At 46.4% G+C, this 11,491-nt stretch overlaps 2 protein-coding genes across 2 annotated transcripts; both read left to right on the forward strand.

Annotated features, from left to right (window-relative positions):
- Positions 1 to 555: 555 nt before the first annotated feature.
- Positions 556 to 3,027, forward strand: LOC118900115 (alpha-catulin-like). The gene is given in 2 exon segments (XM_036862388.1): positions 556 to 1,140; positions 1,142 to 3,027. Coding segments are annotated over 2 exon segments (2,310 nt in total). The 3' UTR covers positions 2,867 to 3,027.
- A 2,973-nt stretch (positions 3,028 to 6,000) lies between these two features.
- S1PR1 (sphingosine-1-phosphate receptor 1) lies at positions 6,001 to 11,119 on the forward strand. Its single transcript, XM_036827066.1, has 3 exons — positions 6,001 to 6,521; positions 6,616 to 6,836; positions 8,453 to 11,119. Exon 3 carries the CDS (start codon positions 8,615 to 8,617, stop codon positions 9,761 to 9,763), a length of 1,149 nt encoding a protein of 382 aa, XP_036682961.1. The 5' UTR covers positions 6,001 to 6,521; positions 6,616 to 6,836; positions 8,453 to 8,614; the 3' UTR covers positions 9,764 to 11,119.
- The last annotated feature ends 372 nt before the right edge of the window (positions 11,120 to 11,491 follow it).

The following is an 11,491-nucleotide window of genomic DNA, read 5'->3' on the forward strand; positions in this document are numbered from 1 at the left end:
AGGAAATGGAGGTATAAAATAGTGGATTTAGAGAGTTCAAATAGCCACTAGAAGAAACATCAACAAGGGCTTCCCTGGTGGCGAAGTGGTTAAGAATCTGCCTGCCAATGCAGGGCACACGGGTTCGAGCCCTGGCCCGGGAAGATCCCACATGCCTTGGAGCAACTAAGCCCGTGCGCCACAACTACTGAGCCTGCGTGCTGCAACTACTCAAGCCTGTGTGCCTAGAGTCTGTGCTCCGCAACACGAGAAGCCACCACAATGAGAAGCCTGCGCACCGCAACGAAGTGTAGCCCCTGCTTGCTGCAACTAGAGAAAGCCCGCACGCAGCAACGAAGACCCAGTGCAGCCATAAATAAAGAAAGAAAGAAAAAAGAAAAGGAACACCAGTAAGATTTCAAAGTGGTTGGGAGGATTAGAGGGTCAGGGAGCTTCGGAAGACTGATGCTCTTCCCTGCGAGTTTTCTACTGTTTGATTTTTTTAAACCATATGCATGTATTAATTTTATTAAAAATAAATTTATTTTACAATCAAAAAGGAACGTGAATGGTAAGATGGAAAGTGAGATAATAAAAGCAATGAAGGCGGAGCGCAGGCAGGCGGGCGGGCGGCGGGTCCGCAGCGGTGCGGCGTCCGGGCTCCGCGACGGGCTGAGGGCCGTGGCCGCCTCTCCGGGCCCGGCCGGCGGTGCCGCCGCCGGGGCAGTGCACGGCTCCGGCCCGTTTGGCCTCGCCTTCGACTCCGGACTCGAGATCAAAACTCGCTCGGTGGAGCAGACGCTGCTCCCGCTGGTTTCTCAGATCACCACACTTATTAATTATAAAGATAATACCAAAAAGTCTGATAAAACTCTGCAAGCAATTCAGCGTGTAGGACAAGCCGTCAACTTGGCAGTTGGAAGATTTGTTAAAGTAGGGGAAGCTGTAGCCAATGAAAACTGGGACTTGAAAGAAGAAATAAATATTGCCTGTATTGAAGCTAAACAAGCAGGAGAAACAATTGCTGCACTTACAGATATGAGCAGCTTGAATCGTCCAGAATCTGATGGCCAGATCACAATTTTTACAGATAAAACAGGAGTTATAAAGGCTGCAAGATTACTTCTTTCTTCAGTGACAAAAGTGTTATTGCTGGCAGACCCAAGTAGTCATTAAGCAGATAATAAGGTCAAGAAATAAGGTTCTTGCAACTACGGAAAGACTGGAGAAAGTGAACAGCTTTCAAGAGTTTGTCCAAATATTCAGTCAATTTGGAAATGAAATGGTGGAGTTTGCACATCTTACTGGAGATAGACAAAATGATTTGAAAGATGAAAAGAAAAAGGCAAAAATGGCAGCAGCTAGGGCAGTTCTTGAAAAGTGTACAATGATGCTTCTCACAGCTTCAAAGACGTGTTTCAGGCATCCCAACTGTGAATCAGCCCATAAAAACAAAGAAGGAGTATTTGACAGAATGAAAGTGGCGTTGGATAAGGTAATTGAAATTGTGACCGAATGCAAACCAAATGGAGAGACTGACATTTCATCTATCAGTATTTTTACTGGAATTAAGGAATTCAAGATGAATATTGAAACTCTTCGGGAGAATCTTTATTTTCAGTCAAAAGAGACTCTCTCTGCGATGCTGGACGCCCTCTTGGAGCGCACAGAGGACTTTACTGATTGTGCCTATACCAGCCACGAGCACAGGGAATGCATCTTGGAACTGTCAGCTCAGGCCAGGATGGAACTGCAGCAGTTAATTTCTGTGTGGATTGAAGCTCAAAGCAAGAAAACAAAGAGCATCGATGAAGAACTGGAACTCGCTGTATTGAAAATCAGCCACAGCCTCAATGAACTTAAGAAAGAACTTCATAGTACAGCAGCTCAGCTGGCAGCAGATCTGGTAAAATACCACACTGATCATGTGGTTCTCAAAGCATTAAAACTTACTGGAGTAGAAGGAAATTTAGAAGGTTTGGCTGAATATGCCTGCAAACTCTCTGAACAGAAAGAGCGGCTTGTTGAGACCTGTCGATTGTTGAGACATGTGTCTGGGACAGAACCTCTTGAAATAACCTGTATACATGCAGAGGAGACATTTCAGGTGACTGGCCAGCAGATAATTTCTGCTGCTGAAACTTTGACTTTGCATCCATCTAGTAAAATTGCTAAAGAAAATCTAGATGTATTCTGTGAAGCCTGGGAATCCCAAATTAGTGACATGTTAACACTGCTGAGAGAAATCAGTGATGTGTTTGAAGGAAGACGAGGAGAGAAGTATGGCTACCTTTCACTTCCAAAGCCAATGAAGAATAACGCAAACCTGAAATCATTAAAGCCAGACAAGCCTGACTCTGAGGAGCAAGCCAAGATAGCAAAGCTTGGACTCAAGCTGGGTTTGCTCACCTCTGATGCCAACTGCGAGATTGAGAAGTGGGAGGATCAGGAGGATGAGATTGTTCGATACGGACGGAACATGTCCAGTATGGCCTATTCTCTGTATTTATTTACTAGGGGAGAGGGACCAATAAAAACTTCCCAGGATTTAATTCATCAACTAGAGGTTTTTGTTGAAGAGGGTTTGAAGCTTGCTTCAAGTGTGCAAGCTTTCTCAAAACAGCTGAAAGATGATGATAAGCTTATGCTTCTCCTGGAAATAAACAAGCTTGTTCCTCTATGCCACCAGCTCCAGGCAGTAACTAAGACACCTTTGCAGAATCAAGTGTTTCTAAAGGTTGATAAGAGTATTACAAAGACAAGATGCATAATGGCTACTTTGGTCCAACTTCTCTCACTTTGCTATAAACTGCTGAAGAAGCTTCAAATGGAAAACAACAGATGGGTCTCAGTTACAAATAAAGATTCTGTGGATGGTAAAACTTGAGAAGCTTTTGAGGTCAGATCTCTGGAACACCATGTGGCAAAGCTGACATTTTTAGAAAGCAAATGATCCTTTATATTTCAGAAACTGAACAATTTTGTAAAGAAAACAAACTGAAATCTTGCTTTATTTTCTGATCATGAAACCGATTGTGAAGCTTTCTGACAACTAATAAATGCCATGGTAGTTGCTATAAAAAAAAAAAGCAATGAATATAATAGAGTTAAAGATAGAGGTGGTGGGAAAGTGAAGCATTTACCATAATACTTTAAAAATATATATATATATTTATTTATTTATTTATTTATTTGGTTTCATGGGGTTTTAGTTGCCACAGGTGGGCCCCTTTGTTGCAACAGGTGGGCTCCTTAGTTGCAGCTCACGGGTTCCTTAGTTGCAACATGTATGTGGGATCTAGTTCCCTGACCAGGGATCGAATCCGTGCCCCCTGCATTTGGAGTGTGGAGTCTTATCCACTATGCCACCAGGGAAGCCCCTTACCGTAATACTCTTTACATACATGAAGCTCTTTAATCCTCCCAGTGACTGAAAGAAATATCAGTATACCATTTTAGAGATGAAGAAGCTGAGGCCTCAGGAAGTTAAAGGAACTTGCCCAAAGTCACACAGCTAGGAACTGGCAGAATTAAGGCTGAACCCAAGTCTGTCTGGTTCCAAAGCTCAATCATGTTCCATTACATAGTTTTGAATGTTGGCAAACAAGAGAAGAGAGAGATCCTGGGACCTAGTATGAGGGGAAGACAGTGAGTTTTTGGTAGAGGAAACACATAAATATTAAGGTAAGTTTCAAGTGAAGAGTCATCAGAGGGAAAGAACTGAAAATACAAACGAGAGAAAGAATAATTGTCTTAGAAAATTTGGGGGAAGCGGCATGGTGATACAGGCAAGAGAAGGAGCAGAGCTGTGGGAAGGAGGTTAGGGTGGGTGAAGTTATTATGAAGCTGGAATTTATAAGTGGTGATACTCTTTTCTCCATGAAGTCGAAGGCTAGTTATTCTCCTATGAACAAATGAGTAAGGAGAGAGTTGGATCTTTACAGGGGACTAGGGGGAGGAGAGGGAGTTCGAAAGTGAATGGAGCCTTTAGGAAAGAGAGTAGGGTTGCCAGATTTAGTGAACAAAAATACAGCTCACTCAGTTAAATCTGAATTGCAGATTAAAACAACAATTTTTTCAGTATATGTCCCAAATATTGCATGGTATTTTATCCGGCAACCCTTAAAGAGAGACACTAAAGCATGCATAAAGAACAGCAAAGCTGCTTTGAAATCAGAAATTTGGAATGGATCAACCTCAACGTGATGGGCATCAGATGGTAACCTCAGCATGCCAGGAAGTAAGAGAGGAACATTGGACTTGCCGCAGAAAGGAAGCTGGGCTAACAGCTTTTTGAGGATGCAGTTCTTGGGGGGTTCTCATGAGAGTAATGGGAAGAGACATGTGTAGGAACCAGAGACTCGAAACTGGCAGGGAAGCCATTGTGGCAAATCACTTTGCTTACTTTCTAATTTTGCCTGAGTGGTCATCTATATTTTATATCTCATAGCTGTGCACTAAGGATGAATATTGCTAAGTAATCATCTGCAAAGTGTTTGAGCTCTTCTAAATGTTGAATCAATATTGAATGTTGTCCTCACCAACATTATTCACCAGAAAAGGACTGACTTCCCTCACACAATTCTTTGACATCGTTGAGGTTTATCGCGGTGATTTAGAGCAGCAGTTAAGAATCTGCAGCTTGTCTACGGTCAAAGCCCACACTAACCAAGTTGCTTAATATGTTTGGGACTCAGTTGCCTTGTTTGTAGAATTAGGATATTAACAGTACCTAACCTGCAGGGTCATGGTAAGGATTAAATGTGTTAATATGTGTAACACTTGCATAGTCAGGAAAGAAGTGGTTTTAAAGGACTTCATTTGTCAAACCGGTGTATACATACAGAACACCTTAACTGTTTACTGAAGGCATTTGACGTGGCATCTGCAGTATTTGAGTTTTGGAACCTAGCTCAGCCACCCATTAGCTGGGACATCTAGTGGCTTAAACTGCCTGACATTTCCTTCATCAACAAAATGACCAACAATGTTTGCTTCATAGAGTAGTAGTGTTAAATTAGATAATCTACCACATGCCTGATATAGTCTGGGTGTGCAATGTACTTTAATTCCTTTCCCTTTAAAGAACTCATAAATTAGTGGATGAGGTGAAGTTTGCCAAGTCCACGCATTTTTTTGTGCTGAGTAGACACAACATATCTTCCCTTTTAAGTGAAATACATTCTCAGACCCAATCAAAGTCTATTCTAGAGTATAGAGGACAGTTATCTTAGTTTCTATGTCGTTCGCACTTACTGTTGTTAAATTTGTGGGTGTGTGCTGGGTGCAACGCTGCTGATGAGAGCTTTCGGGCAACTGTGTATTAACTGTCATTTGATTTTTTTCCTTTGCAAAGTCGTAAGATCCCAGAAGCCAGGAGTCTGTTGTTTATTCATTCAGCCTCCTTCTGAGTCATTCAGGTACAGGGTGTGTCTGTACTGTGTTAATTGAAACTGCACAACGGAGAAGTTTTGCGTTCACATCTGCCAGGATGGGAAGCCAGTGCGACCAGGAACTGGGTGGAAACCAACTTTGCAGCAGGAGGGCCGTCACAAGTGCCCTCATTTTATCATTTAGGCGGAGCTGACCAAGGCCGCCTCACGTTCTGAAGTAGCATCCAAGGGAAAGGAAAGAGTGGGCGAGTTGTGAGCACTGAGGCTTGGGGGCCTCTCAAGTAGAGAGGGAGAGAAGCGCGCTGGCCCCGAGCTGGGCAGCTGCAGGCCCTAGGCTGACCGGGCCGGCAGCTCTTCCCCTTTGGAAATTCCTGAGCTGCCCAAGCTGTTTAAGTCTCTCGGGCCCCGGCAGCTGCCCACCTCCTCAAAGACCTCACCACTGGCCAGAATCTAGGACACTAGGCCTGATTTTGCGCCCAGTTGAGTGAGGGGAACCCCCGCCCAACACCTCGCCCGGAGCTGGCCCATTTCACTGCGCGCCCCGAGAAAGCCACTTTCTGCCCCTCAGACCGCAAGTTTCGAGGCAGCAGCGGGATGGGGGTGAGAGATGGAGGCGGGCAGAAGTGGAGGAACCTCCCGGGCCATTCTCCCTCCCAGGCTGCTCGCCTCCTCCGTACCTCTGGCAGCCCCTTCCCAGCCTCTCCTCCCCCAGAACGCGGCCGGGACTCGCGGGGTCGCGGCGCCTGTTTCCCCTGCCTCCGCAGACGCGGCCGGGGCCGGAGAGGAGGGCGGAGCCCGGCCACAATCACCGGACTCCAATCCCCCAAGGGTTGCGGGGCTGGGGGACCAGAGAGATGCACTACAGACGCCAGGCCGTCCTCTGTCCCTTAAGACTTTTCTGGAGAAAAGCTTCCAACAGCTCTTCGCCTCTCCCCCTTTTCTAAGGCGCGGGAGAACTGTCTCCACCGCCCGGGAGCGGCGGATTGCAGGGCGAGGGCCGAGATTTATACATTAAGAGTCCTGGGGGCACCAGGCTCCGCCCCTTTTCTGGTTTTTTTTTTTTTTTTTTTTTTTCCTTTTTTTGGTTGCCTGTGGGGAAGGAGGGGTTCTTTTTGTGTGTGTGTTTCTGCCGCAGATCGTTCCCGGACGGTGAGTCTCAGCAGCACTGATCCTGAGGTCCCCAGCCGCGGGCGGAGGGCGTGGGGGGTTTGAGGCACTCACTCCTCCCTGTCTCTTCCTAAAGAAGCCACTCAGCCTCAGCGGGGCGCTCGGCGACTTCAGCTGACCGGTCGGCCGGGCCGCGGCGAGCGCGCTGGCCATTGGAGTGCGCGGCTGCGGAGGGAGGGGACCCCGACTCGAGTAAGTTGAGAACGCGGCGCGCTCAGTCGGGGGCAGCAGCAAGATGCCGAGCGCGCCGTGCAGACCCGGAGCTCCCCGAACGCAGCTTCGTCCAGCCTGAGCCAGGTAGGGTGTGCGCGTGGAGGAGCATCGAGGTGGGAGGTCTTCAGAGGCAGAAACAAAAATTTTAAACCGGAATGAAGCAAAACGAACACTTTTAAAACATCTGTCTCTGCGTGCTGAAAACAAGCATCTCTGGGCTACTAAGGAGACCAACCGGATCGGATTGTTCTTGGCGCACTTGTGACTTAAAGTTTGGAAAAGGGTTAAGTTCCCATTGTAGAACCGTCTGGGGCTGGGGGATAGCGGAAGCTGTGGTGGGTCGGAGGAGAGGCGCTTATTCTGGGAAATCCTATAGACAAAGACTGGGGGAGGTGGGGTAAGGGCTTAAACTTGCACTGCGAGAGAGCAGGGTGTGGAATTAGATGAGGGAAACGCGGAGCTTCTGGGCGCGAGCTGCCTCTGCTGTCCTGGGAATTGCTGGAATTGCTGTCGCCTCGATGACTCCACTTTTATCGCATTTGCTACGTTACCTTGAAACGTTTAAACAACTCTCGGGTAGACTTCTGATCACCAGTGCCACGTTTCATTCCCCCCACACTTTCTAGTTCTATGAGAGGAGGCAACGTGTTGGGGAAAAGCAGTGAATAAAACTGCCCGCGCTAGCTTAGCAATGCACCGGCAGACTTCTGCTTGTGTGAGTTTCTGGAGAGTAATTTGGCATTTGGAATTCGGAATGCAGTGGCATGTATTTTTATCATTTGTAGTTTAACGTCTCTTTTTGTGTGCGCGTTTTGGCTATATCCACAGTAACTAAAAATACTACTTTTGCAATCAACGAATGTACGAAACTTCTGGGATTTATTGCAATAGCTTATGAATGATTTTCACCGAGTACCTTTATATTTTCTTGCACTGGCTTGCAAGAAAAAAAAAAGAAGAAGAAGAAGAAAGAAAAGGCTGTTGCTTCACGGAGGCGCTAAGCTTTCCTGTTTACCGCAAGGCCAGGGCGGGCTTGGCTGCCCACACCATGCTGCGCCTTTGGACCCCAAGCACACCTGCTCCTAGAGAGTTATTAATAGAGCCCAAAAAGTGACTTACGCTGTCAAATGGTTTTCGTGCAAACCTAATTTCTTGCATGGCAATTAGGAGGTGGTTTTAGCTGGGTGGTGGTGGAGGGCAGAGGTGTGCGTCTCCGCCCTCACATTGGCGGTTGAGGCTCTTCGAAGGAGCGACCAGGACCTGGTGGTGAGCCCGCCGCTGAGCGGGTGAACGCTTCAGAGACTCTTTCGGCTGCGGCTGGAAACCTTGTGGGGTGGGAGCAGCGTTGGGCGGGGGTGGGGGGGGGTTGAGGAGGCAAGAGTGGGGATAAATGGGGTTCACTTCTCCAGTTTTCCCATTTCCATTTGAGTGGATGTAACCCTAGGGAGCGATTTTCGTCTTGTCGAGTCGGAGTTTTCAGTTTGGGTACATTTTTGTTTTTTTCTTCTCCCTTTCTTTCTTCCCCTAATTCCTTTTTTTGTTTGTTTGTTTGTTTTTTAATCCTTCTTCCTGCACTGTCCCAAGTTTCTTTAAAACAAATCAGCACCAAGAAAACTGGAGCAATACCTTCGCTAGAATGAATTAACGCCAGTGTGCTGTGGCTTTTCCCCTGACTCTCTCCTCTTTGTGATTTGTTTAAGGCTGCGGTTTCTGAGGCCCTCTCCAGCCACGGAAAAGCTACACAAAAAGCCTGGATCTCTCTCGCTCAACCACCCCCGCTGCCAGTGAAGGCTCTCTCCGCCTCGCCCTCTAGCGTTCATCTGGAGAAGTACCGCCCCGGGCTCCTGGGGACAGTGCGCATCATGGGGTCCACCAACATCCCGCTGGTCAAGGCCCTCCGCAGCTCTGTCTCCGACTATGTCAACTACGACATCATCGTCCGGCATTATAACTACACGGGAAAGCTGAATATCGGCGCGGACAAGGAAAACGGCATTAAACTGATCTCAGTGGTGTTCATTCTCATCTGCTGCTTTATCATCCTAGAGAACATCTTTGTTTTGCTGACCATTTGGAAAACCAAGAAGTTCCACCGACCCATGTACTATTTTATTGGCAACCTCGCCCTCTCAGACCTGTTGGCAGGAGTGGCCTATACGGCCAACCTGCTTCTGTCTGGGGCCACCACCTACAAGCTAACCCCCGCCCAGTGGTTTCTGCGGGAAGGGAGTATGTTTGTGGCCCTGTCTGCCTCCGTGTTCAGCCTCCTGGCCATCGCCATTGAGCGCTATATCACCATGCTGAAGATGAAACTCCACAATGGGAGCAACAGGTTCCGCTCCTTCCTGCTCATCAGTGCCTGCTGGGTTATCTCCCTCATCCTGGGGGGCCTGCCCATCATGGGCTGGAACTGCATCAGCGCGCTGCCCAGCTGCTCCACAGTGCTGCCGCTGTACCACAAGCACTATATCCTCTTCTGCACCACGGTCTTCACTCTGCTCCTACTCTCCATTGTCATCCTGTACTGCAGGATCTACTCCTTGGTCAGGACTCGGAGCCGCCGTCTGACTTTCCGCAAGAACATTTCGAAGGCCAGCCGCAGCTCTGAGAAGTCGCTGGCGCTGCTCAAGACCGTGATTATCGTCCTGGGCGTCTTCATCGCCTGCTGGGCGCCCCTCTTCATCCTGCTCCTGCTGGACGTGGGCTGCAAGGTGAAGACCTGCGACATCCTCTTCAGAACGGAGTACTTCCTGGTGTTGGCTGTGCTCAACTCTGGCACCAACCCCATCATTTACACTTTGTCCAACAAGGAGATGCGTCGGGCCTTCGTCCGGATCATGTCCTGCTGCAAGTGCCCCAGCGGAGACTCCGCCGGCAAATTCACACGACCCATCATCGCCGGCATGGAATTCAGCCGCAGTAAGTCAGACAACTCCTCCCACCCTCAGAAGGATGATGGGGATAACCCAGAGACCATTATGTCTTCTGGAAACGTCAACTCTTCTTCCTAAAAGTGAAAACTGCTGACCCATGGGGAGCTTGCATGGTTGCCCACCACCCCAGTGTTTGTTTGGAAAAAAAAAACTCTGTGCCTCCACTGCTGCCAGGCAGGAGCTGTCGCAAGCCAGAGGGAGGGAAGGGAAGCGTAAGAACAGCCTGGAGGTGCCTGGTGTTGGTGGGTAGACTTAGTTCCTGTGAACAATGCACTGGGAAGGGTGGAGATCAGGTCCTTGCCTGGAATCTATTTCCTCCCCTCGCTGGAGCTTTGATTTTGCACTGAGCCAAAGGTCTAGCATTGTCAAGCTCCTGAAGGGTTCATCTGGCCCCTCCTCAAAGACTAATGTCCCCGTGTGAAAGCGTCTCTGTCGGGAGCTTTGAGGAGATGTTTTCTTTCACTTTAGTTTCCAGCCCAAGTGAGTGTGTGCACTTCTGCTTTGCTAGGTATGCTCTGCATATCCTACCCTCCCTTCCCCTTCACATCCCTCCTCAGAATTCCTTCACTTTATATTTTAACTACCTGGCATTCAGAGTTGAGAGTGTGGCACGGTCCATTTCTTGATGATGTGTAGCAGGTAGGCTGTGTCCAGCAGGTAGACTGTGGTGGAGATGGTTTGGAGATGTAAAGCAATTTCACTTGCTGAAGCCAAAGTTTCCACGTAAGCTGGATGAGTGTTTTTGATTTTAGTTGCAGTCACTTTAAAAAAAAAAACCTTTGCAATGAAATGTATTACAGTATCATATCCATCATGGCTGAAATCTGCATGAGGAAGTCCCAATGTATTTAAATGACATCAGCCAGGATCCTTAGTGTCATAGGAGAAACAAACAAGCAAAACAAGGTGAAAACTGACTGGAGGGTGACTTTGTAAACCAAGAAAGATTTCTTAACGAATTTGTCTAACAAATACAGCATCTGTCTTTGGCACTTTTGTTGATGTTTCTTTCAGAGTGTTGTGTGAATCATTTCAACCAACAGGATGGCTGTATTTTGTTGTGTTAAAAGTACTTTTTTAATAATTTTTGAATGTATTTGTTTCAACATTTTATTGGATTTTCCTAACCTGTGTTAACACCATTGAATGTGTATTTCTTCAGAAAATACCATCCTCTTGTGCCCTTAAAGCATTACTTTAACTGATAGGGAACATAAGAAGTTTTTCAGTACATTAAATAGTTAATTGAAGATGTGTATAAATGTCACAAAGAATAAAAATATATTGGTGTCTGTTTAGTGTGGTTTCCAGTGCAATTAAACTGAGAAATGTCTTTTTTTTAAAAAATAGTATTTAATAGGTTTCTGACAATGTGGATCATTTTGCACATAGCTTTATCAACTTTTAAACATTAATAAACTGATTTTTTTTAAAGATTCCTTTGTGAAGAGCATTTTTAAAAAAATAATTATTAAGACATTCTATTTGACTATGTGCCTCTTTAGAATCAGTTAAAGGCAAATTTCTGTTATTCTTTAGAGGATTTTACCCTGATAAACTAGGGTGTGAAAAAAGAATGTGGTTTGTTTAGAAACCACTCTTTTTTTTTCAGGAAGAGAAACTTCAATAAGTTAACATTGAAGAGTAGTAAAGAATGAGATGAAAACCACCAGCTTCTAAATACCACATTGGCAAGTAAATGTAATTGTTTGGGTTTTAAATGACATTCAAGCCAAACTAAATTAAGTACAATAATTCTGTCTTAAAACATGAGTTTTAAATGAAATAATGTACAACAATGTGGTT

The sequence above is a fragment of the Balaenoptera musculus genome, chromosome 1 (assembly GCF_009873245.2).
Source record: "Balaenoptera musculus isolate JJ_BM4_2016_0621 chromosome 1, mBalMus1.pri.v3, whole genome shotgun sequence".
NCBI classification, from domain to species: Eukaryota; Metazoa; Chordata; class Mammalia; order Artiodactyla; family Balaenopteridae; genus Balaenoptera; species Balaenoptera musculus.